General features: G+C 38.7%; 2 protein-coding genes and 1 long non-coding RNA gene across 11 annotated transcripts; 2 read left to right on the top strand and 1 right to left on the bottom strand.

The window, feature by feature from the left end:
- The first annotated feature begins 201 nt into the window (after positions 1-201).
- Sirt1 (Sirtuin 1) lies at positions 202-8,087 on the top strand. Of its 2 annotated transcripts, XM_012279618.2 has the most exons (10): positions 202-425; positions 742-1,009; positions 1,636-1,765; positions 1,857-2,091; positions 2,206-2,421; positions 2,506-2,713; positions 2,792-2,950; positions 3,030-3,306; positions 3,379-4,211; positions 4,296-8,087. In XM_012279618.2, the coding sequence occupies exons 2-10, from the start codon at positions 862-864 to the stop codon at positions 4,769-4,771; spliced, it is 2,682 nt and encodes an 893-aa protein (XP_012135008.2). In that variant the 5' UTR covers positions 202-425; positions 742-861; the 3' UTR covers positions 4,772-8,087. The 2 variants fall into 2 exon arrangements, with proteins under 2 accessions (XP_012135008.2, XP_076389312.1); XM_076533197.1 differs by having other exon boundaries at positions 202-1,009.
- Positions 8,088-9,232: 1,145 nt separating this feature from the next.
- mask (multiple ankyrin repeats single KH domain) lies at positions 9,233-25,918 on the bottom strand. Of its 8 annotated transcripts, none has more exons than XM_076533193.1 (29): positions 25,557-25,918; positions 22,273-22,716; positions 21,821-21,968; positions 21,352-21,632; positions 20,987-21,272; positions 20,602-20,903; positions 20,290-20,505; positions 19,526-20,218; positions 19,317-19,452; positions 18,597-19,219; positions 18,334-18,522; positions 18,052-18,262; positions 17,555-17,977; positions 17,093-17,473; positions 16,749-16,940; positions 16,287-16,652; positions 16,047-16,201; positions 15,731-15,906; positions 15,480-15,612; positions 14,617-15,374; positions 14,177-14,545; positions 13,860-14,054; positions 13,596-13,743; positions 13,306-13,513; positions 12,942-13,153; positions 12,153-12,854; positions 10,714-12,057; positions 10,361-10,549; positions 9,233-10,174 (listed from the first exon to the last, which is right to left on the bottom strand). In XM_076533193.1, the coding sequence occupies exons 1-29, from the start codon at positions 25,758-25,760 to the stop codon at positions 10,151-10,153; spliced, it is 9,708 nt and encodes a 3,235-aa protein (XP_076389308.1). In that variant the 5' UTR covers positions 25,761-25,918; the 3' UTR covers positions 9,233-10,150. The 8 variants fall into 8 exon arrangements, with proteins under 8 accessions (XP_076389308.1, XP_076389307.1, XP_076389304.1 ...); XM_076533192.1 differs by having other exon boundaries at positions 12,153-13,153; positions 22,273-22,481; positions 22,566-22,716; XM_076533189.1 differs by having other exon boundaries at positions 12,153-13,153.
- On the top strand, positions 24,186-25,450 carry LOC143264750 (uncharacterized). Its single transcript, XR_013038669.1, has 2 exons — positions 24,186-24,474; positions 25,002-25,450. It is a non-coding gene; the product is annotated as an uncharacterized LOC143264750 (long non-coding RNA).
- Positions 25,919-26,291: the final 373 nt, after the last annotated feature.

Raw genomic sequence — 26,291 nt, 5'->3', positions numbered from 1 at the left:
TTGATTCTACATACTACGTAACTTATGACAAAGCGCGTGCGCTTTTAAAAGGATCGTGATGTCCGTACTATATACCTAGCGAATTACTTTTATCATATCCATTTTTATAATACCATCGGCTTCAGTTATTCTTTTATTTTATCCCACCATGTATATGACCACGAAGATAAAAATAGTCTGTACAGGGTTATCACACTTGTAGTTAAAAATCTCCCCAGACTGTAAACTGCGCAAATTGAGGTTATTTGTCACAAGAGGGTGAACTTCTTTCATGTATCGATTCAGAAGGTTCTTTACTACCAGTGTAATGTTTATCTATCGACCGCTTCTAGTTTCGTGGTTATATACACGGTGAACATAAATAATATGAATGGATATGAACAACGGAAAGAACCAAGCGATGACGTGACGAGGAATGCAGGAGGGTATACTAAATTTTAAACGTACACTTAACTTTGTAAGATCGAGATTCATTTATTCAGTTTAGCAAATAGGATATCTATATGGTTATACGTACTTATCTCTACGCGGTACAGTCTCTTCATAATATACATGCATGTAGACGTACGCATGTTTGATATTTGATAATTGATGACTGGTTAAATAAAAGTTACAGTAGGCAGTTCTATCAGTCACAGTCATTTTTATTATATCTATCATTTGTTACCTAAAACATTACATCAAAGAGATAGGTATCGATCTTTCTTGTTTTTGAAACTTTGGTATCGCCGATGTTACCAGCCAGCGTAGTGCAGCGAAGCAAACACAAAGAGCAGCGGAGGGGAAATGCATTTAGAACAAAGGCGACCTCTATCGTGGTAACGGCTACGTATCGAACTATGTAGTGCATTGCCGTTGAAAATGGCGTCAGGCTCGGAGCTGCCAGAATATTCGTCGCCAGAAAAACGACGAAAAGTCGATGGCATCGGTTACGTCGGTGCCAGCAGTGCAAAACCTGATTTCCAAGGTTACGAGACATCGCATACTACTCCAAATGAAGATATAGAAGGTATTTTGAGAAAAATATGGTCAATTAATTACTGAAATTTGCAAGATTACAAGATGGCGGTTAAAAAGGCGTCCACTCGTCTTGCGTGACCATCATTTGTTCGTAGTCGATAGAAGATCAAAGCCGCCATGACAGTTCCTATGCCTGTCGCAAACGTCGCATCGCAAATCATTTTTCATTTTATCGAATATATCGTTGCAATGTTATTGGATTTTTATTGATTTTATGCAATAAAGTTATTCCTTAATTCATGTATTTTAAATTCCTTTTTCTATTTTTTTCATTTTTTATTTAGTTTTGTGTTTTTATCGTAAGAATAATTATCGAAATGAACAATGGTACATAGTGAAACTAGAAAAACTAGTATCGATATATGGTACGTTCGATAAAAGTTCACAGATGGCACGATTTTCATTTTGCGCAAACGGTACAGGTTTAATTCTGTTCTTCGTCGGTATCCCGCCATTTTTCAAAGTTCTAAAATCAATTGGTTTTAAATGATTTCATCGAAATATAATTGTTCATAAAATTCTGTTTAATAAATATTAATTTAGCGTTAATATTTAGTAGCGTTAAATATTATTTGCGCGGCTAACAAGTAAAGTAAATATTAAATGTTATTGCAGAAACATACGGAGGAGATAGTGGATTCAACGAATTAAGCGATGAATCTAAATCGATTTCTATTTCTCCAGATGTTACAAACTTGATAACTCCATCCCAAATTGATTCGACTAGCGATGATACGGGTTGTCAGTAAGTTTCATATTTTCGTTAATATTACTTACGCTCGTCAATGCATATATTATATTTCTTGGTATATTTAAAACAAATTTGTTTATTTCAGAATCGACACGGCGGACGAAAAGGATGAAGTATCGTCGACAGTTTCAAATTTATCTGAATTGTCGGGCTTGTCTGATTTTTCCGGTGAAGGAGACATCGCTCATCAATGGAAAAATGCATCTTCGTGGGTTCAAAAGCAAATGTTAACCGGTGCTGATCCCCGAGATCTTTTACATCATCTTCTGATGGATTCTACTCAAATTCCAGAGCAGGTCGATGACCTGACTCTCTGGAAGGTATTATATTAGCAAATGTCGTCAATTTTGGTTTTTTATTAGTACTTGAATAATCATTTTGATTATTTTATATTTTTTCTTAACTTCTATTTTCTACTTTTTTTCTTTTTCCAGATTATAATAAACGTAATGTCCGAACCACCGCGCCGACAAAAGTTAAGACACGTAAATACTTTAGCGGACGTGGTCAGGCTAATATGTCACAGTAACAAAATCATTGTCTTAACTGGAGCAGGTGTAAGTGTTAGTTGCGGTATTCCTGATTTTAGAAGCAGAGATGGTATTTATTCCAGATTAGCGCAAGATTTTCCAGATTTGCCAGATCCACAGGTAAATGATCAAAAATTTCCCAACTGGTCCTCCTTATTTTAAAATGTCTTTTTATAACCCGAGCCATTTCTCTTTCTTTTGCAGGCTATGTTCGATATTAACTACTTCGGACAAGATCCGAGACCATTTTATAAATTCGCACGAGAAATTTATCCTGGACAATTTAAACCTAGTCCTTGTCACAGGTTTATAAAAATGCTTGATAAGCAAAAGAAACTTTTACGAAATTACTCTCAAAATATTGATACACTGGAGCAAGTAGCTGGAATTGAAAATGTGATTGAATGTCATGGTGAGCATCGTTTATGCGTACAAACTTGCAAATGACTTTTATGTTTAATTAATGTATGTATTTTTTTAATGTGTTTAGGCTCCTTCGCGACTGCGTCGTGTACCAGATGTAAATATCAAGTAAGAGCGGACGATATTAGGGAAGATATTTTTGCTCAGAGAATACCTTTCTGTCCAAAATGCAAAGTTAACGTTTTGCCCCCAATATCAGAGATTAATTGTAATGAAAGTTATAAAGGTAATTATAAATATAATATGATTGGTAGGAAGGTGGTAGGAAAAGATCGATTTTCATTAAAAATGTTTGTAATTTGCAGATTTAGTAACACAAGGCATAATGAAACCAGACATTGTTTTCTTTGGCGAAGGACTTCCTGATGCTTTTCACGATGCGATGGCCAAAGACAAAGATGATTGTGATCTTTTGATTGTAATAGGATCATCGCTGAAGGTTCGCCCAGTAGCGTTAATTCCTTCCTCTATTCCATCTCACGTTCCACAAATTCTGATCAATCGTGAATCATTGCCACATCTAAAGTTCGACGTCGAATTGTTAGGAGACGGTGACGTTATTATAAATCAGTTGTGTCACTTGTAAGTAATAGTTGTTTCACATTTATCTGCATCTTCGCGATCGTGTATTTATGTTGATCTCCAATTTTGTAGAATGGAGGATTGTTACAAGGAAGTTTGTTGGAATGATACAGTTCTTAAGGAAGCAACACAACTTTTACCGGCATCTTACTTATCAGACGATGCTTGGGAACAAAGTCAAGACACAACGTCAAATACCGTATTGTCACGAGACAGTATGGAGACAGATTTTAAACCACACGACTTACGCTCCATTGAAAGTAGTTATAATCATATGACACACGACAGCGTTGTACAGCGCGCAGAGAGCTCGCATGTTTCGCCATTTTATAATAGCCATGCAAATAATACGGAGGAGAAATTTAGTCCGTTAGCGGACAGTCCGAAAAGAAGATTAGGCGAATCAAGTGCGGAAAGTAGTCCAAAAAGAATGAACTTCGGTAGTAGTTCCGTATTAAATTTTAGCTCATCTTCGTCGGTGTCAGAAATTCCTAATAGTTCAATGGACTATAAACTTCGCGTCGTCTCGGTAGAATCCGTGTCGAGAGATAATGGGAAAATTTACAACTTAGAAGAATGTCAAGTATTTCCAAGAGTTATAGAAACTTGTTCGGAAAATACGGCGTTCGATTCTAAGTTAAAATCCGATAACTGTATAGAAGATAACGTGTCCTTGAGCACGAATGAAGACCGTATAGCAGTAAACACGATCGAAGTTGAAAAAATTAATTTTAAACCAAGACAGGCGTCAATCGATTCTGCTTTGGATTCTGGAATAGGTGACAGCTGTAACAGTGTTGATAGTCGCGATGGAAAAACTGACAAGGAAGATTTAAGTAATGGAAGATTAAGTCGGAATTATTGGCAACCTAAAGTTCAAAAGAGTCTTGCTGTAAGATTGCCAGGTATATTACTTTGGAATTTATTATTACATTCTTCTTTTTTATTTTTCTATTTCATAGATAAAGGTAATATCATTTTATTTACAGAAAATTCGTACTATCAGTTAGCACCTGGAAAATATATATTTCCTGGAGCGGAGGTATATTTGGACCCTGAAGATTACGATCATTGTTCTTTTTCCATGAATTCAGAAAGTTCTGATAGTGACAGTGATTCTTCATCTATGGAGGAAGAAGAGGAAGAGGAAGAGGAGGACGAGGATAATGACGATGATGATGGCGTGGGGGAAGAAGAGGAAGAAGCGGACGACGATGACGACAGTGGTGGCGAAGGCGACGGTCAGGACGATGCTGATAACAGAGCGAAGATAAACGAGGAACGGAATGCGGTAAATGAAAGAGAAGCGAAGAAAGATATAGTGGAAAAACTAGAAGAGAAACAGGAAGAAATAGAAGAGAGGAAAAAAGAACGAAGAGGAACAAAGAATGAAAATAAAGTGCAAAAGGCGAGTAAGTTTCAAAAGCGGAAACGCTTTTTAGAAAAATTACAAAATCCGACATGATCGGTGAGTGAAAATCAATTCGGACCAGGGTGACAAATATCCAGTAAATATGTATAAACATCGAAGTAAATGGCAATTATAAAGGTGCAAAATCGAAAAGAACAAATCAGAGTAGTGAACATGATCAAGGATAAATAGCATTTAATGAGTGACAATCTGAATCTTGTTACTCTTGTTGAACTTGGACGTTCAATAAGAGGAAGGACAAATGGTCGAAAAAGAGTGCAATTTTCACTAATGTACATTACATGTGTGTTTGCGTACACGCAAAAAGGTATGGGCTCTGAAAAAACGAATTCAGTTATATCTTTATAAAATTTGTTAACGAAGCAGTAGAGAAAACGGTAAAGCGGTGATCAAATATTTTGATCTTTTCCCTTTTCTGACATAATAGTAAAGAAAAATTCAAAACCAGAAAAATTAAAACAATCCATGACTACTTGTTCACAATAAGTAAAAGTCGATTCGATAGTGACTTGTAAATATTCAGAAGAAATAGATTAGGCTATCGTTGAGAGTATCGTGCAATCGTAGAAGAATAAAGGATCAAATGCGTTGCGTCGTATTCGAAGAAGAAAAGTAGTCGGTTAATTAATAGATCGCGTAACGGAAGGATAGGCAAAATTTCGCGCACTGCAGCGAAATAAAATTCCAAAGTCGTAAGAAATAAATTTCCTTCGATTAGAATCTTCGTATACGCGTACACGCTTAACGTTAATTTTTGTAAAACGTATTTATTATAATACCGAGTCGTCCTAAGAGAAAGTACACTGTAAATGATAAATATAAAACTTTTTTTAAATACGAAAAGATATATTTGGAGGTAGGATGTATATGTATATTCGGTTTAATGCAAACACTATTTTTACTTACCTCTGTCATTTTCATAATTTTCGTTAATATTACGTATCGCACCGTTACATCTACTGCTACGTAATTAGCTATATCATTAATAATTATTTATGTTTTGTAAATTATTATGTAAGTTAAAGTTCTAAAGAGTGTCCAATTGAAAATGTTGCGTTTTTTAAGTACAGCAGTTTTTAATATCGTGCAGAGAAGCGCGAAGAAAAAGTATTAACTCTGTCATAAGACTCGTTAAAAGTATGTTAAAGCGTTCGAGGCAAAATCGAACGAACGAATATTTGCATATATAATACGTATGTTGTATCGTATCGTATCGTATTCTATTGTATCGTATAGTATCGTATCGTATCATATAGCATCGTATCGTATAGCATAGTTTAGAACAGTATAGTATAGAATCGTATCGTATCGTACTGTATCGTATAATCGCATTTCGAAAATGTTAAAGGGTGCTCCGTATACCTTTTGTGCGCGTGCATGATCGAATGTGTGCAAGATTTGTGTGGGGTAACGTAACGACGACAAGGAAGACAAGGACAGTGTTAGATATAGTTTGAAGTTTTAGGAATAGCTTTCGATAGGAGAATGGAAAATTAGTCGCAATGATTTCGCACTAAATGTTTTTAGATTCGTTAGGTTTCAATTTATTTTCATTGGAGCACGGGCGAATGTACAAAGCAATGTTGGATAGCTTGGCATTGCGTGTTATTTTTATATGAACGAGAAAAGATAGAGTAGTAAACGTACAGGATTAAACGACGAAGAAAGAAAAATACGGTCGGTGTCTCGCGATGATCTTGGAGAAACGACTAGCAAAAGCGAATCGCCGTTATTGGGCGAGGAGATGATCCTCTCTCAAGGTTTATCATTGCAAATATTTCTAAAGAACGAAACGGTTGTGCGAAGATCTATTATAATTATTAGAAAGACGATCGATCACTAAACTCGATACATAAAGTATGAAACGCGTACGTTACATGTGCATAGCGTATAGACGCACGAACCACTCGTACGTACATATACGGATACGTATGTATATATATATATACATAAACATATATATATATATTCTCGCGAAGTAAATGAGATTATTAAACCACCAAAAATAACTCAAGATTCGTTGAATATACTTGTAACAGGTGGCATGAAGCTTTATTTTCTCTATTAGTAGGTTGCGTAAAAAAGTTGGAGAAGCAATTTGAAAGTTAAGCTCCGTTGAAATATCCCGAGGGATTAGACAGAAACGAATAGGAGAAACTCGTTTAAGGACTCAAACAAGTCAGAAAAGTACAGTCAGTTTTTATAACGTTTAAAAGATTTATCTTCCGCTATGTACAAATAGCTTTATTTATCATTGTTTCGCGAGAGGCACGAATCACGTACTAACGTTTAAAGCCTCTACTTTGTCTATTTATTTGAGATCTACATTACTAAATAAATAGATAGATAGATACGTTAAATAGGTAGATAGGTAGATAAGTAAGTAGGTAGGTAAATAGATAGATAGACAAACAGACGGACGGACCTGCGGACAGATAGACGTACGAGTAAGAAGGTAATAAGATGCGCGTATTATAGAGAAATCAGTGTCGTACGTTACACGCGTATACGCATACGCGTACTCGGAATATGTTGTGTAGAGTAGCAACGGTATGCGTATACGAGTGCGAATATACGCGTAAAACGTTGGTTTTAATCAGTGCTCTAAAGATTTTTCACGCTACATTTTCGAAACTTTACCTTTCTCTCTGCTAATCGACTACAGGCGTCAGCAAATTACGTTACGTTCCCGTCCGATAGATGGATATCTACGTGCGCGTACCGATCTATTCATTCTACTCGATCGATCATCGATTCCAGTACTCTATTTTACTTAAGCATTTACTTATTTAATCCAACTACTTAAAGAGGCAAGAGCGATTCAACCGTCGCTGTCGTATAACCTTCGATCGCTGTAGGCGTTACGCGTCACGCCGTCGCGGTCGATTCCAGAGGGAAACGTTAACTTGCAAAGTTTGACAATCATGCTACTCCTTTTTTTCCACGTACTGACTTTTTGTATAAACGTGTCACGTGTAAATATTTATTATTATTTTTATGATATAACGAGTCGTAGAGTCTCGATCGTTTCGGCTGAACGATGAAAAATTCAATCGAGTATTTCTATTCTTCGTTCTTCCGAGATTAACACATACATGTACGTATATATATTTGTATTATTTACGCGGTATCATCGTCTCAAACACGTTACGGTTTTCTCCAAAATTTTTCATCGTTTAGCCAGCACGAACAAACGAGATACTAAAACTCTAAAATTTTTTTTTATAATTTGTTATTTAATATAATGAATGTTATGAAAATGTTCTCTATTTCAGACGTTATAAGTTTTGTTTCCGTGGTATTATTAATGTATAAGCTTATCTTCTAAATTAAACATTTTTCTATGATACTCTGCCCATCCCTTTATTTTCTATCCCTTTCTCTTTTCGAAAAATTAATCAAACCACATTAACAAAGACGCTAACTTAAAGATAGAGTAATAAAGATATTGAAAAGATCGATTTTATTTGTTCTTTTCTTTATTCGGTCATTCGTTCGTTCATTCTTTCGATCATTCGCTTATTTACTTAATTTATTCTTGTTATATAATAGTTCCATATCGTATATCGCAAATGAAAATTGAAAATACTCTTTAAATTATAATATTTTAAAGAATAATCGAGAAACTCAGAATAATAGATTTAACGTGTCCGCGTGCACGCATGCGCACACTGAATCTTTTGTTTAATTTTAACAACGCGCACGCGTAGGGGATCGTTTAAAGCGCAATTGTGTCGCTGTCGTCGCTAACTACGCGTATCGAACACTTGTAAAAATCCCCGTCAAAAAACATTTTTAAATGCTCAATTGAACATTTCTTATCTATGCATAATATATTTGAATTTATCCGATCTTCATCTAGAATATTTAGCATATATCAACGTACTAATAGTTCCAGCCAAAGCAGCGGATGACGTTTTCTATAATTACGATTCCTGTAATATTGACATATAATAATTATAGTGACGATCATGATAACAAAGATAACGAGAACGTTGCCACTACCATAAAAATAACAGCATAGTACTGTTCTTAGGGGCACGCAATTACACTCAAGTATCCGGTGATCCATGAACATGAATGGCGTTCCACGATAAGATTGTATTCATTGATCCAAACAGGATTTGATACTCGATTTAATATTTATCGTGGTATACGGTGCTTATCAATTATTTTTCCCTTTTTTTTTTGCTTAGTTCCTTTCTTTTTCCCCTTCTCAACGCGAGACTACGCAAGAACGAAGAAAGAAGAATAATGTACGATCAAATAAAGACACAGCTCGAAATCCTTTATAAGCATAAATGCGTGATTGCAACTACCGTATTATTCTTCTCTTTGTTCTGTTTAATACCAGGATGAACGAACGACGCAAGGTAGTAAAATCGACGTGTCGCGGCAAGGGAGGAAAAGTTGAAAGGAACGATGGTATACACAGGACAGGAAAAGGAACAATGGGGGTTTTTCTTTTGTGGTAAGTTGGAAGCAATTTCCTGATTTTGTTCCTTTATACGTTTATAATTTCCTTTAATATTTGATCCCCAAACACAGAAATAACGCTCTTTGATACGACAATAATAATGTTATTATTGTTATTATTATCATTTAGTTAACATAATATGATGTATTTCATTCGGTTGTCCGCGTGGCAAATCTAAGCCCTTGTTTTCGCAACGCATACTTTCGACACGCGTATAGAGACAATTCAGAAACGAAGCTTTTTTTTTAATTCGGTACACGAAATTCAAAGGAATGGGAAAAAAGATGACGATAGCATTCTAATTTCAGATATACTATTAAGGGGTACGCGAAAGCCAAAGCAGACATAATTATGATTGGTACGCGTATCTGAATTTATCGCGACGATCGTTTAAGACTCGAATCCCGTATAAATTGGGCAAGTCGATCTGGCAAAAATGAAAATAAAAGGGGAAGAAGTCTCGAAAACTGCCGTCGACGTATCGCGTATCGCATATCGAATTGATCGAAAACGATCCTGGAGTATACAAGTAGCATGGCCGAAGATAGATCGAAGACGACGAGAGAACACAAACGATAAGAATCCTTTGTTCCGTTTCGCTGTTACCGCCACTGGCGTTCTTCCTTCTTTCTTCTTCCTCTTTTTCTTATTTTTCTTCTTTTACTGTTTCGTGTCGTATCCGGTGATTATTTGTATTGCATAATTATACTAGATAATAGTATTAAGTTGTAGTAAGGATTTATCGTCTTATCATCTAGCATGACAAATCGAATCTGTGTTTGTAATGGATATAATTAGGATAATAATGTAATTTAAGTGCCTAAAAACAATGCTTCGTCTTCCAGTTCCATCTATGTACTAATTCAAGTTCCAGGTTCTATTTCGTGTCATCCGAGGAAGAAAACGAAGTTGTCTTCGCAAAAATTTCTCTCTTTCTAATGAGCCCATTTATTCCATGCCTGCAATCAGATGGTTCACGAACCATATAAACATCAAACACCAAGAGCAAGACGCTTACATCAATTATCGCGATCAATCTACTGTTAGATAATTAATGTTAGGTAATTACACCTAAACTTTTAATTTCATAACCTTCCGTTCTTCTCATCTTTTTCTTGTAATGAATTGATCAACATAGTACATACCGGATGTTGCTTATCTTGCACGGCATCTGGTATTCCCCATGCTGGCGCATCCATTTTATTTGCTTCGTTAGGAGGAATTTCTGTTAGAGCAGGTGTTCCAAATTGACCAGGTAATAGAGTTAGCCCAGGCATTATCGACAGGGCTGCCGCGCTACCATTTGGAAACGGTTGTTGAGTATCCACATGACCCTGTATAAATAATGTAACCGTTCATCATCAGCGTCGATAAAAAAACAACGGTGAATTTCAGTGCATCAGAAAAGAATAAAAAGAACCATATGTGGTTGTTATTGTGAATACCATTGTTATGAAGATAAAGGGCAGCGGCAAGAAAAAAGATGTACCGAGCGTACCTGAAAGGAGGATTCCATCATTTGATGAAGTTCAGCATCAACGTTGGATATACGATTGTAAGCGGCATTGGATCGAAACATTTGATGCCTGTCTATTCCTGGAGCCAAACTTGCCCAAGAGCCAACAAGTTTTTCGTTATTCAACATCCAGTTGATGGAGTCGGCATCTCCACCGGGTCCCATTCCCGCCATCGTATAATTCTTCCATGCTCTTTCTGTACCAATTGGTCGTGGTACTTTACGATCCTCGATCTTCAATTGATTCATTTCTTGGGCAACCTGGGCCGGCGAAGAGGGCGATATAGCCGGTGAACCACCGTTTTCTAAACTGGTGATCAAATCGATGCTACCAGGTTGCGCGGTAATGTTTGCCAAATGATTCGACAAGCCGATTTGTCCGATCATTGGTTCTTGGTGAGGTGGATAATTATTGTGAGGCGGAGCGAACGGCCATCGAGTTTGTCCATTCGTCGAGATTCCTGTATTGGGAGTGGCACGGGATGCCGGTTGATACTTTCCTAGAGGAAAGTTTCCGAGCATCGCTAAATTATTAGACTGGATCGCGGATGGAGGAGGTGGCGGCACCGTGGCAAACATATTCGGATGTATTCCCGCTGCTGAACCCGCATTGAACATAGTTACTTGAGGCTTATTGTTCAAGTGTAAAGAACTAGAGAAATCGGGCGCCCTTGGATTTAATCTGGACATACTGACAGTGGTATTAACCGAAGCAGATGGTGCTGCGATTGTTTGCGTGAAGTTCTGCATGTGGGGATGGAAAGGCAGAAGTGGATGGCCCTGGGCCGCTTCGTTCGGTACCATCTTCAACAGGCTCGAGTTGACATTCGGATGTTCATAACCGACATTATTTCCTTTGAACAAGCCTACGTCTAATGTGGCTTGAGACGTCGACGCAATCACATGCGCTTGATGCGTTGTAGCGTTGCGAGATGTTAAGTCGCCTTGAAACACTGGCCTGTTATATTGCGTTCCCATAGCCGCCGCAGCCGCTGCCGCTGCCGCAGCTGCTGCACTCATTTCCATGCTTTGTTGCGGAATCACCGGCCGTGCTACGGCCAAACTACCGGGAGGTTTATTCGACAGAGGATGTTCGCTGTAATTTCCGGATGACTGAAATTGCGGTGGTTGAATCGGATTGTGGCCGGCATTAGAAGACCCGCCGCTTCCCATGTTGGACGCGTTCGCATTAGCATTTGCATTCGCGTTTGCATTTGTATTCGCGTTCGGGTTCACGTTCGCGTTCGTCGCACTGTTGTTTGATTTACTCGAAACGGGAGAACACATCGTTGTTCCTCGATATCCAGGTGCTTTCGAAGCGTCCACCTACGTACAAACAAGTAATAAAAGACATGGCAATCATTTTATTGATTCGAATTTCGATGCGATAAAACAACAGTAAAGACAGATTCGATACTTGCCTGGGGAGGAACGCTGTCAATGAATTTGGACGAAGACGAGCCAGACGTATTCACAGATACGCCGCCACCGGCTACGGTCGCAAAGTTCATGCCCTTCTGAGACTCGTTTTCTCGACCACCCCACATTGACTGCTGGGTCACTTTTGTAAAGGTATCATTGAATAATGAATATTCCAGTGGTGTATTATTTGTTTGCTGCTGCTGCTGCTGTTGTTGTTGCTGCTGCTGCTGCTGTTGCTGTTGTTGCTGCTGTTGCTGCTGATGTTGGTGCTGTTGTTGTTGTTCTTGAATTGTCTGCGCGATAGGTGTTGAACTACGAACTTGCTGCTGCTGCTGCTGTTGCGGTTGCTGCTGTTGTTGCTGCTGATGTGATTGTTGTTGTTGTTGTTGGGACTGCTGCTGCTGTTGGTGATGCGGATGCTGTTGTTGCTGATGTTGATGCTGATGCTGTTGCTGCTGCTGCATCTGCTGACACTGCGGCACCACCGGTGGTGACGGGCTGACTCGAATCGTCGCGTTTGAACAAGTCGAAGCGGTGGAATTTTCTGGGCAATATGCAACCACGGTGTTCGTTGCTGACGACACGGCGGTATTAGATCCAGGAGAATAAGTAGACTTTCCAGAATAATGAGAAACCATAGTCGGCGGGGCAGACAAAGTAGGCAGTGGTCGGCAGTGTTTCGGCGATGTACTGACTATGGACTGTTGAGACGAAGTCTGAGCCATTGCCGCAGCCGTAGCTGACATGACAGTGACGGTATTTGCTTGTAACGATTTTTGCTTGTTTACCGTTGTATGAGTGGACTGCATCACGGTAGTAGATGTATGTGTCGAGGCAGTGATTTCGGATAATTTCGCAGCAAAAGTTTGCGTGGTGCTCGTCGTCACAATTTTCGTTGCTCGTCCTGCGGTCATGATTGCACTCGTATACGACATTGTTGTTTTTGTGTTCGACGACGAAGAAGCCATCTGAGCAGCTACGGCTTGAGCTCGTTTCTCAGCTGTACGCCCACACAATCATGAAAATATTATTCTCCAACGATCTTGTTCGATTAACAAAGTGATACTCCTGTTGCACGACCAATACGAGCGGTGCACAACCGGTGTATAAACGGTGCATGCATGCAATAAGCATGTGAGGATGATACTTTACCTGCGGCCACGAGTCTCGGTGCCGTTGCGCGTGGTAAAGGTGTTGGAAACGCTCCGGTAAGTTTAATGCTGGACGAAGATCGAAGCGGAATCAACTGATTCACGGTAGAAACTCCCGGTGTGTAATTAGATTTATTGATTTGCGTACTACTCGAATTGGACATTAGACTAGATGGTTTACTTACAGCACCCAACTTTGCTTTACTCGACTGAAACAAATAAATGTGAACGTTAGACAGATAATATTCTCCTCGTTACATTTGCATTGCTTGCAATTAAGCATATACTTACCGCTATGGTAGAAACGGTTTTATCCCAACAGGAAGTTGTAACGACCGTAAGTTTCGATTTTGGAAGCATCTGTAATATATCAACGTCTGGATCCTTAATAAGAGCAGCTATCAACGTGTGAGCTTGCTTCGTTGCGTCTGACGATCCTCTGAAAATATATCAATAATAGAACATTGCACGAATATTCTATCAGCCCCACTAACCAGTATTAGGCAGCACATGAAAACGGTACTTCAAAATTTTAAAGTACAAGCAATTACATACTTGATAGTGATGATTCGTTCACCCTGACACTTGCTTTGCTTTTCTACTTCAATATGGGCTCCTGTTGCGCCTCTAATTGCATTTATATTGCTCCCGCCTCTTCCAATAACTCGGCTAATAGCATTTGGTGGAACGGAAACTTTTTTCGAACGGAATGGTGAATTCATGAATCTTCCCGAATCGTCGGACTGTCCCCTATTTCATAAATTGTTGTTGTTTTTTACCCTTTTATTTATTTCTATTTGTTCGATCATTTGTTTAATGTAAATATGTAGGAAAAAATTCAAAATTAAAAAATATAAAATGATGTTTCTTACTTTCGTACAACTTCTTTCCAACCTTCTTCACGCTTGCCTCCTTGCTTAGGACTAGTTGTATTGTTTGACTTCATGGACGTATTCAATGCGTCTCCATCGTATTGATTACTATAAGCCTTTTTACCTTTACCAGGCATGTACGTTTCATTGCCGGTTGCCTCGAAATCCTCCCTATCGGCAGGATGTCTTGACGATTCGAATACCAGCTGACCTTTTAATTTACGTTCGCCACAATTCACGGTTGACGATCTAGTATTCGTCGTAACGGCAGCTGTCGACGTCGACGTAGACGTGGACGTGGATGTGGACGTGGACACGGACATTGACACGGACGCGGACACTGCACCCGTACTATTAATCATAGTTCTTCTGAAAGAACAATCATCAAGGTAATAATTGCATCATGATATTCCTAATTGAATTTAGAGTTTCCAACTTACTTGTCAGACGAATTATTTTGAGACTTTGTCGGCGTGATGGAGTTTTGAGGCAAACTAGTACTTTGCGCGATAACGGATTTTGGAGACCTTTGCGGAGATGTATCTTTTTCGTTGGTAGCCGGGCTGCTGCTGCTGCTGCTACTACTCTTCTTTTTCTTTTTATCTTTCTTCTTCTCCCTAGCCTTGACATCGTTACTGCTACAGCTACCTTGACTGTTTGCGTCGATTCCGCTATCCCCTTCCTCTCTATCAGGATCTTCTGGGCTTCTGTTAACCGGCGATGGCATGCTGTCCATTCTTTCACAACCGTCACCAGTTTCATGTTCGCTATCGTCGGCTCTGTCGCACTCCTCGTCTCCGGATTTCTTTCCACTCTCCTCCTTGTCTTCATAGTTCGTTTCGCTCTTTTTGTATTCTTCGTGCAATTTACGCTTCTCTTCTTTTTTCTCGAGTTTCTTCTTTTTCTTTCGTTCTCGTCTACGGGCAGCTGCTGCCTTTTTCGATTCTTCCCTCGTTTTTTCCATATCGAGTTCCTCCAACAGTATCGTTGCGTTTTTATTCGCTTTTGCCGCTTGAGTTTCTTTTGCCGCTCGGATCACTTTTACACACTCTTGACATTTCTCTAATAATTCTTTATCGCTTACGGTAGCTATGTACCTTGTCATTTCTTGATCGCTTGGAAATTGAGTAACATGATTTACCATCCATTTAACGACCTTAATATGTCCCTTGCGAAAAGCAGCCATTAGACAAGAAACCTGTAATATGATGCACACGTGCAAACACACATATATAATTAAATAACTACATAAGCATGAACGATGATGATAAATAAAAAATTTGATTTGCAAATATTCGTATACCTTTCGATTATCTTGCGAATCTATGTCCGCACCAGCATGGTACAATAAATCAACAACATTCAAGTGTCCACCATTTGCTGCTAACCAAAGTGGACTATTTCCCTTTTTGTTCTTTACTTCTACTTGAGTTCCCCTATAAAGTTTTTAAACGTATTTGACAACGTTACTAAACGATCTTGAAAAAGAAAAAAGGAAAGAACAGAGCAGAAGAGCACAAATTGAAAGGAAAAAAACTGTTAAATAATCTTTACCTTGACAACAACAATTCTACGAAACGACAATGTCCTTTATCAGCAGCGATGGTAAGGGCAGTATCGCGAGACGATGGAACGGGAGTAGCGTTAACATCTGCTCCCTTGGTGAGTAAAACGCGTCCAACCTCAACGTATCCTCCACTAGCTGCTTCCATTAATGGCGTTAAGCCAGTCTATGAATAATATTTAGTTGTTTTATATTTGCGAAAAGCGTTATATTAGACGTATATTACGACTACATAATTTATTAAGAAGTTAATGCGCGTAAATTCCTTACGGTAACAGTCAGTAGACGATATGTCACTGTACATACCTTTGCTCGATGTTCTACGTTAGCTTTACGATCAAGAAGAAGACTAACAACCTCGTGTCTTCCTTGAAAACACGCCAATGTTAGCGCCGTATTGCGATTAGTTTCTATTTGAGCGTTTATATCACTACCCATATCCAACAATAATTTTACCGCAGCTATAATTAAGATTAATTATTTCAAACTTCGAATATTATCTGAAAATCATTCGTAATAAAAATAATAGGTTCATAATGAACATACCAACATGACCATTCATAGCGGCCAGCATCAGAGGGGAAATACCTAATTTTGAACCAGTTCGAGAATTAATTTCAGCACCATGACTAAGAAGAAGCTTTATTATATTAACGTATCCACCAGACGCAGCAAGACTCAAAGGTGTGTAATCAGAAACGTTACGATGTTCCTTATTAGCACCCCGATTAAGCAAAAGGTCTACCACTTCGTATCTACCACCGCTACAGGCAAGGGACAAAGGTGTATCTTTAGTACGTTCAGATTGAGCCTCTATGTCGGCTCCATGGTTCAAAAGAATTTCTACAACTTTGTGATGCCCTGCTGTTGCTGCCAAAATAAGCGGGGTGAATCCCTTCTTATCTCTGTGCTCTGGAAATAAAATACATCGTACAGGTTGATGAGTATATATTAAAGAATAAATTAATAATAATTTAATATCAATGTTGTTATGTTTCTATATCTTACCGATATCCGCACCGCGGCTCAATAGAAGTTCGACGAGTTCTTCGTGTCCACCGGCACATGCCAATGTCAATGCTGTATCGTGATTACTGTCTGTTTCGGAATCCACGTCCATACAAGAAAATGGCGCGGGTGGTACTTGACTAGTTGTATAACCACCAACAGTTGGGACACCTGTTGTATATTGACCAGCAACTAAATAATAAAACTAGATTATATGATTGATGAATCAAAACACTTAATTATTAGTTTTGCAAAATTCCACAGTTTTTCTTTCACGTACTACAAAAAATTCTGTGAGGAAATGAACACATAAAAATACTCTAACTTCGCCAAAAATCGCTCACCTGTTGTTGGATCCAATTGATAATTTTGATTGGGAAAGTTGGGAGTTTGCTGCTGGGTATTGGCAGTTTGTTGTTGTTGTTGTTGTTGCTGCTGTTGCTGTTGTTGCTGCTGTTGTTGTTGACACGATGGTTGTTGCGGTAAAAGAGGGTATCGTCCTTTTTTTCCTTTACCAGTAGTTGGCGCTGTATAAACTTGCTTTTTATCCGAAGCAACAATTGTTGCAGCGGTTGTTGTTGCTGCCGGTGCTTGAGTTTGAGTAGCAACTTGAACTTGATTAGTGCTACAGGCTGTTGATTGACCATAACCATTCGTTTGATGAGGTATATTATCTACTATTCCTGTCGCTTCAGATACTGTAGGTAAACCTTGAGTGGGAAATGCTAAGAGTAAAGAAATATTAGTTTCAATTAAAGATGCGCCACTTTGAAAATTAATCGAAACATTTTGATCGTAATACTCACTTATTTCAGAAGATTGAAGTAATAATTGTGGCTGGAAATGACATCGAAGACCTTGAAGATATCCTTCTTGGTACACTGTTAATGCATCTTTAAATGGTTGATTTTGTAACGGTTGTGTACCAGTTAATTGTAAACCTGCTGATATGTCTGCTTGTATTTGAACACCAGCACTAGTTACTTGAAGAGAAGGCAAAGTTGGTAACGAAACAGACGGTACCGATGATACCGGATTAGTGAAATATTCTTGGGAAGTGTAAGGACTGGCTGCCTGCTGAACTATTTGGGTAGTTTGCAGATTTTGTTGTTGTTGCACTTGTTGCGGCGGCGACTGATGTTGCTGTTGTTGTTGCGGTTGTTGAGGATCTTTACCAGCCGATACTTCTAATCTTTTCAGTTCAAGTTTCTCTTGATCTTCTGTTGCTACTTAATCAGATAATGCCATAAAATAATAATAAATGAATAATCAACAAACATTAAAATATCATTCAAATATTTACCATCAACAGTATCGTCAAAACTGATAGATCGAAATATTTCAAAAGCATCGTCAAGAGGAATATGTGTGCCGTCTTCCAATTTTATGACGCTTTCACTGGTACAAAGTGCTTTTGCTTTTTGAGCAGCGGCTACAAAAGGACAAGCTCCATCTCGATGTAGTCTTGCTAACTCAGGATCTGTTTGCTCGGCAAGATTTTGTTGAGTCGCTTGCTACACGTATACATGTAGATTTAGTTTATATGTCATTGATATATATTTATTGTATTAGATGCAATAATTACTTGGTCGTGAAGATGATGAGTATGCGTAGGATGAAGATGGGACATTAACTGAGTGGGCATGAGTATATTATTTCCACTAGCAGTTACTACTCCAGGTTGTTGTTGTGACTGTGACTGCTGTAACTGCAATTGTTGCGACTGCGGTTGCTGTTGAGTCTGAGATTGTTGTTGCTGTTGCTGCTGCTGCACCTAGTTATATTAATTACAAACATGGATATGCACTCGCTTATAATATACATATTGTATCTTTATTAAAAACAAACCTGCACTTGATCCAACTGTAATTGTAACTGTTGATTGAGTTGTTGCAGCTGATGCACCTGCTGAACTTGATAAGTGTGTTGTCGTTGTTTTTGCTGATACTGCTGCTGAAGACCAGCCATCAACGTTGCCTGTTGTTGCTGCTGTTGCTGTTGCTGCTGTTGTTGTTGCTGTTGTTGCTGTTGCTGCAACTTTCCGCCTATTACACTGGACGAAGCTTTTCGGATATTTTTACCCTCTTTCTTCGAAACGGGTTTTGCTTTCGGACGATCACTTATAGCGGTATTTTGGCTAACATCGCTGCTCGCAGTTATGGGTTGAGAAACAGCCATAACAGTAGGAGGTGTGGATATGCTTGGAGGACTCGGTGTAGTTGTCGAAGATACATTTGAAGTGACCAGCGGAATAGACGACGTAACAGGTATCGTTGCAAGAGAAAGAGGAGGAGAAGTAGGAAAAGTATTTGTTGCTGGAAAAGTTTCCGATATAGACGGAACTAAAGATAACTGAGTTTCTTGTGCAATTCGTTTTCCTCTGAGAAATGCATTATACAATGATATTGCCTGGCTGGCGCCTTGATGAGCCAATGAATTCCCAGACATACCACTCGTACTGCAAACTAAACCTTTCGATTGAAAATATCATCATTAGAAACAGTTTATGTAACAGAACTATTGCTGCTGAAAAGACTGAAAATGTATAAACGAATTATTATCCAATACCTGGTGATAATGTATCTGATTCGCTAGGATCTTCTGGCTGTTGCTGTTGTTGTTGTTGCCGTTGAGTTACAACGGAATTTCTTAATCCGGAGAAATAATCTTCCGGCCCGTTAATTTGAAGCTCTCTTTCTACCCTCTGAAATATTCAAAACTTGATATATTAACGAAGTTCACTGGTTCAAATTACTTACTAACTAATCATTACTGACTTGAATATCCTCAAGGATCCTTTTCTTTCGACTTTCGGAAATATTTAATCCTGGTGTTGGTGCTGGAGCGGGGCTAAGACTTATGTTAGGTTCCGAAAGGTTAGTAAATCCTCCGCTACCTTTATCCAAGATATTAGTATCGTCCTTAGTTGTTACAACAGATTCTCCTGCGGGTTGTGAACGAACTTGTTGCGCCTCGGCAGAAGTAAGACTCATATCGGGCATCACGGTTACAGATCGATTTTTTCTTAGTAATGATTTTTGCGTATTATGTTTGGGTTGTAGATTCTGCGCTTGTGGTTGTTCTGCAGCATGTTGTTGCTGCTGATGCGCCTGTGGTTGTGTGGAAGTATGTTGTTGATGGGGCACATGTTGTTGATGCGTTGCATGCTGCTGTGGCTGCTGCGGTTGCTGCTGCTGCTGTTGTTGTTGCTGCTGCTGCGACTGCTGCTGAGATTGCTGCTGCTGCTGCTGTTGTTGTTGTTGCTGCTGCTGCTGTTGTTGTTGTTGTTGCTGCTGCTGCTGCTGTTGTTGTTGCTGCTGCTGCTGCTGTTGTTGTTGAGGAAGTAACATAGGCGTGGGCGCTGTATTATGCGGTGTACTCATCATAATACTGTGAGGGTAATCTAGCAGAAGTTGAACCACGCTGGTATGTCCACCTTTAGCAGCTTCTATCAGCATCGTAGAATTATCCTGTAGCAAAGATTTCATTTTAGTAACGTGAAAAATTTAATGACAAAATTAGTACATTAATAATCACATACCTTAAGTTTATGAAATGGGTTTGCAGACTGCGCAAGCAAAAGTTCTACGACAGTGAGATGTCCACCAGCGCAAGCCAATGAAAGAGGTGTATGATCGTTGTTTGTTGTTTGTCTATTAACATCTGCACGTTTCGATATAAGAAATTGAACTGTACAGAGATGACCTGCTCTACATGCCTTCATTAAAGGTGTTCTTCCTCCTTCCGATTCGTGCTCCTATATAAAAATAAAAAAGCGCACACACAAACACACGAGTATATTAATTTACTGTAAGGTATTTAAAGATATGACTTTTATCGATGAAAGACATACTAAATCGGCACCAAATTGAAGCAAGAGATCCACAACATCTGTATGACCGTTTTCACAGGCATACGTTAATGCGGTATCCCCTGTTTGCGTTTGAGCGTGAACATCTGCCGCAGATTCAAGTAAATAACGAACGAGATCTAAATGACCCTCTTGTGCAGCTTCCATTAAAGGAGTAGAGGCACCCAATTCAATATCAGCTCCCGCTTTAATTAGAAAATCCGCAACTTCCAAAAAACCACCGCAACAGGCTAAGGTAAGTGCTGTTTCTTGCGTTTCCTCTGTTTGGGCATTGATGTTCGCCCCTTCATCAAAGTACGAATACATAGCTCAATAATTGTCCAAGTAATTACATTTTAATTAACATCAAGAATATCAATTTGTATACCTTGGCTTAGAAGTAATGCAACCATTTCTTCATGACCCTCGCGTGCCGCTTCCATCAATGGTGTATAACCCTCGTCATTCACTTCCTCAATATTGGCTCCTCGCTCGATCAAAAGCATAGCAAGATCCACATGCCCCCCACAAGCAGCTAAAGTTAATGGAGATTCAAAACTGTCCGTTGGCATATTTACTTGCGCACCCGAATCTAAGAGCAAACGAGCTACTTCCACATGACCGTCCATCGATGCTTCCATAAGGGCAGTGTGCATTTCGTCGGTTTTGTGCTCCTACCGAATTAAAGGTTACCATTCATCTTTAAATTAGATACTCTAGTTAAGAAATAAAGATGACCGCATCGCAAGTTACCTGATCTGCGCCAGCTTCTAATAAGAATCGAACCATTTCTAAATGTCCTTTATAACAGGCCAATGTTAGCGCAGATTCTTTAAATTCATTGGAATGAGTATTAATTCCAGCGCCATGCTCTAGTAAAATTTTAGCTACTTGAACATGCCCAGCACTAGCTGCTTCCATTAAAGGCGTATGACCATTCTCGTTGTGATCTTCTATATTAGCGCCTGCTTCTAACAATACTCGCACTACCTCTTCGTGACCACCCGCACAGCCATATATAAGGGGTGTGTTACCTAAAAATCCAGGTTTATCTATTACATTTACAAATGCTAGTACGATTAAATATAAACAGCATGTTCAAAATTTACATTTTACAGATTGCAATTAATATCACAATATAAAGATTATAAAGATTATTGGTGATATAACATACCCAATTCACATTTCAAAAATATCTGATTACACTTTGAGTATTTCATACCTGAATTAGATTGAGCATTAACATCAGCTCCATGAGCAATTAGCAAGCTCACAACATCTACATGCCCTGCACTGGCAGCTTCCATTAAAGGGGTACAATCCCCTTTTATGCCTCGATCTTCTACGTTGGCATTCATTGCTAAAAGTACCTAGTTGATAAAAAAGGAGCTAGTTACAAAGCGAAACATTTTCATCATTAGACTATTAACAACTGTTCTTGCAATAAACAATTATATATTTTATTTCTCTTTAACCAAACAAAAGATGTATCTTTGTTTATATTTTAATTATTTCTAATGTTTTTTTCATTATCCACAAGGATAAAATTATTTTTTACATCTTTCCATGTTTGAATATCTTTCTTTCATTTAATAGATAATTGCATGAAACGTGTAGGCATAGAACTTGTTTAAACTTTCAGAACGTATTGAAAGTGTCAAATAAAATTCACACCTGAGCAAGTTCGTAATAACCAGCAGAGCAAGCGAGAGAGAGCAAACTCTCTCCTTCCTCGGTCGTTTCGTTAACGCTCCGTCCTTCGGTTAATAATTTCTTAACAGTACCAACGTCGCCGTCGCTGCAAGCCTCTACGAGAGAGCGCTTTTCGTTTTGCGTGCGTGGATTGTCGCTGCGCATACGAGTTAACGCAGCTGCTGCTTCATCTAATGCACAAGAAACACTGGATGTTAAGCGACGGAGCACTTCGTGATCAGCCAAGTGCTTCCCATCGCCTGACGACAACTTGCCAATACCAGCTGCTTCCAATAAAGCTTCTAATCGTGCCTGAGTCTCAGGATCCACAGATCTTTCTGGATCTTCGGAAGTCAATAGAAACTTAGACGACTCTAAATGATGACCTTCGTCTAATTCGACCTGATCAATCGCAAAACACTCCACCTACAACAGAACAATGTTTCTTTCTACTAAGGTTGCACTTTACTCCAACAAGTTGTATATAATAATCTAGATTGTTACTTTTCAAATACGACAAAAGATCGAGTACTTAGTATCAATTACATACATATAGATTTAAACACATAAAGAATAGAAAAATTTCTACGGTTTACATCACAATTCAATATATACTGAAAATAATTGTGTGAAAATAAGACGCAACTTTTTCTCTCGCCTTTACATAAAATACATAACATAACAAAATTTAACTAGAGAAAAACATTTAATTGCTTTTATTTACCAAAAATGCTTAAAGTGCTTAAATAGAATAAGATAACCTTATATTTGGTCGATCTAGATTTGCGTTATAAATTTCACGAAAATAATAAGTGTTGCTAATTAAGGTTACCGTGTAGTGCACAGGAAAAAAGGGAAAGGAGAACAGACGAAAAGAAAAGGAGAATATTGCATCGAACACTTATTACTAAGAAAATATTGGTTAAAATGGTGAAAGGAATTTTCGAAACGAGAACGAGAAAAATTAGAATTGCATAAGTTGCAAAATGGAAAAATAGGGTAGGGAGTGTTCTCGAAGTATGCTCCAAACTCTAAACGAATAATAGAATAAGTCGTTTTAGCTTTTTGTAAAAATAAATTAAGATTTTTAACTTAATCTAAATGATCGTACGTACATCTCGCGTAGAGGTCATATCCTCTTGCGCGACGAGTGGAAACCGATGAGACATAAACGTAAGTCAGAAGAGAGGTGAAAGTATCCTATCTTTCCTAAGCGATTAAAACCGCCTGCCAGTGAACACAGAGACATAAGAACAATGTGCAGCCATTCCAAGGAGGACGAAACTGACACTTCCTTGGTATACTCGGTGTGCGTACCTACGCGTTCCGTTTGTTTTATCGAATTTTCGTTCGGTAACGAAAATTCATTCGTCGCGTATTCACCAATCGTGTGACCACGTCCCACCAACCGATATATAATTGTCTGTACGAAAAAAAAAATCACGAAAAAAAGAACTCCATGTAACCGTTGTTAGTAGAATATAGAATAATATGGTGGCTCTGCTCTCGACAATTTCCACGCCACGACCACGAGCGACACAGGAGAATGAAGCCAACCGGCGGAAACAGAGGCAAAGATAAAGCAGAAATCTCGTTGACAGTATCACGGAATTAGCTAGGAGTTAGCTGTTAGGGTAAAGGTAGAAATACACCTATGGACGTATAGAGAATAAGATGAAGAGGATCGGAGCAGAGAAGCAGGATCACGAACTCGCACGAATACACGAGAAACGCGGCCGAAGAGAACTCCGCTGGGTGGCGCACAACGTAGTGCAAGCGGACGTAAAATAGCCGCACACATACAGGCGCGCGCGCGCGTACATACATACGTACATATACGCGCACACGTACACATACAAGTAAAGATACGTATAGATATGTATACGAAAAGACACACGCGAGAGCTCGCGCGGGCGAATGTGCTGCATGCCAGTTTACTAGTGCAATGAAAAGTATACGTACGTATACGGCGCATATGCATGTATATATACACAGAACGCCTACTTGTATATAAATATATACACAAACGTACACGTGCGTGCGCACGCGCTTGATTATGCAGTGCAGCTAACCGAAGTGCTTTAACCAACGTTTCTACGTCTACGTAGCTCTGTAGAGCTACGAAAGAAACTATAAAATGTAACAAATGCTATAAAAACTTTGCTTTTTCTTTTACGGTTAAAGGTATTTTGTATTTTAAATGTCTTTTTATTCGATAAACAAGGCAGATTAACTGGTCCACAATTTTTTAAGAAGATTCAAAATATAATTAAAATTAATAAGATCAAACAATCGGGGAAAGTATGTTTGAAAATAACAGGATACTTTGTGAAATTGTGTCGCGCACAAACGATACACCGACAATTTTATCAACCGTTAAACGTACACGTATATCTCAATTATATAACGTCCCTGATGAATTCCCTTTTCGCTCTTTCTCCCTTTGCCTCTTGTAAGGTATCTGTGTAAAATTCGTTTCACTCCGTTTCGTGTCATAGCGATTAGGTTGGTGGCTGTATTATCAACGTTTTGTGTTCGAAGTCGAATTTAAACTTCGCGAGAAGACGAGCGAATCTTTTTTAATTCGTCTATCAGTTTTCCTCACCAGCACTGAACAACATTTTCTCTTTTATTCGTTTCTTTCTCAATTACTATTTACACACTAATATCGTCGAAAAGTACATTCAATTATAATTTCATATCGTTTCTAGGAAGGAATTATTCGTCGTTTATAAATGAATGCGTTAGAATGAATGTAATGATGGAGAGTGATGGAAACTACAAAATCATGCTCAGATATCGATGATATTAAGGACAGTATCGACATGACTATTTCACGATAAAATTACATTAAACGGATATGCAATGAAATTAGAAAATGTCAAATAAGATTAACATCGATTCGAATAGATTTCGTGAAAAGGTGACGTGTGCGTACGCGCACGCACCACCATGACGCATTCATATACGTATACGTGATATATACGTATATAAATATATTCTTATATATCCACATATATATGCATATGTATATATATGTATACATATATGTATACAGATGAGACAAATAAATGTGAGCCAATATGTAAGAAAGAAGAACAAGAAGATGGGAGGGGGATGGTGACTGGACGAACGACAGAAGCGGCGACGAGTTCGTGCGTGTGCGTGCATGGTGCATATGCGTGCGTACATGCGTGCGCTCGACTTCTCATCGCACAATATCTTATTCACACAACGTGGCATGTTTTTTTTTGCATTTCGTTTACCTCTGAAACACTGTCTTCTTCGCTCTCCGACGAGTCTGCCATAAAGCGTGGCTGCAGTTCAGAGAAGGTCTCGGTCTCTGACTTGGTTGGACTGGAGTTCGAAGACTGGGGAGTTGACGACGTCTTTCCAATGTCGTGGTGAATGCTCGCTGATTTCTCGTGCTTCTGACTATCCGAGGTCGTTCCTTGTGCTACATTCTGCATCTTTACCTTCCAGATGAATCATATGATACCAAAGTATCGTTTCCGTGTCGTAAAACACACACAGAACACTTGCTTTTCGATAATAATCTCGAGCACGATCGCCGTCATTCACGTAAGCTAACACCCGCCATTTCTACTATGGCCGACGGTAAAACTCCCGGATGCCTCTTCGACCATCTATACGATTTCATACGATTCGATGTGCCATCTTTCGTTTTCCGTGGCGGGCAGTTTCAATTTATTCGTCCACAATGATGCATCAACATTCTTAACCTGTATAATTCTTCTTTCTTTTATCAGCTCTTCTTTTAATCATATAATATACAATAGTATTTAGAAGAAGTTGCACCAAACAAAATAATGATAAATATAATATTATTGCTATCGTGTACTATATAGGCAACAACTTTCAGATAAATATTTGAACAAAGTATATTTTTGAAAATTCAATGCTATCAATGCGATAAACATGGTAGTAGAGTTCCAAAGATTTTACGACGATAATTACTTAGTTAAGACAAGAAAAATTAA

Source organism: Megachile rotundata, chromosome 7 (assembly GCF_050947335.1).
Source record: "Megachile rotundata isolate GNS110a chromosome 7, iyMegRotu1, whole genome shotgun sequence".
Taxonomy (NCBI): Eukaryota; Metazoa; Arthropoda; class Insecta; order Hymenoptera; family Megachilidae; genus Megachile; species Megachile rotundata.
Note: the sequence above shows the minus strand (reverse complement) of the source record. Positions and strands in the feature narration are given on the sequence as shown.

Bases quoted from the DNA above. Each gene is read 5' to 3' on its own strand.
- Sirt1 (XM_012279618.2), top strand. From the start codon at position 862: ATGGCGTCAGGCTCGGAGCTGCCAGAATATTCGTCGCCAGAAAAACGA. The intron at 2,422-2,505 runs GTAAATGATCAA...TTTCTTTTGCAG, and splicing joins CAGATTTGCCAGATCCACAG to GCTATGTTCGATATTAACTA. The intron at 3,307-3,378 runs GTAAGTAATAGT...CCAATTTTGTAG, and splicing joins ATAAATCAGTTGTGTCACTT to AATGGAGGATTGTTACAAGG.
- mask (XM_076533189.1), bottom strand. From the start codon at position 25,760: ATGCAGAATGTAGCACAAGGAACGACCTCGGATAGTCAGAAGCACGAG. The intron at 21,633-21,820 runs GTATGAAATACT...CTGGATTTTTAG, and splicing joins TAATGCTCAATCTAATTCAG to GTAACACACCCCTTATATAT. The intron at 14,546-14,616 runs GTAAGTTGGAAA...TTGTTCTTTCAG, and splicing joins CAAAATAATTCGTCTGACAA to AAGAACTATGATTAATAGTA.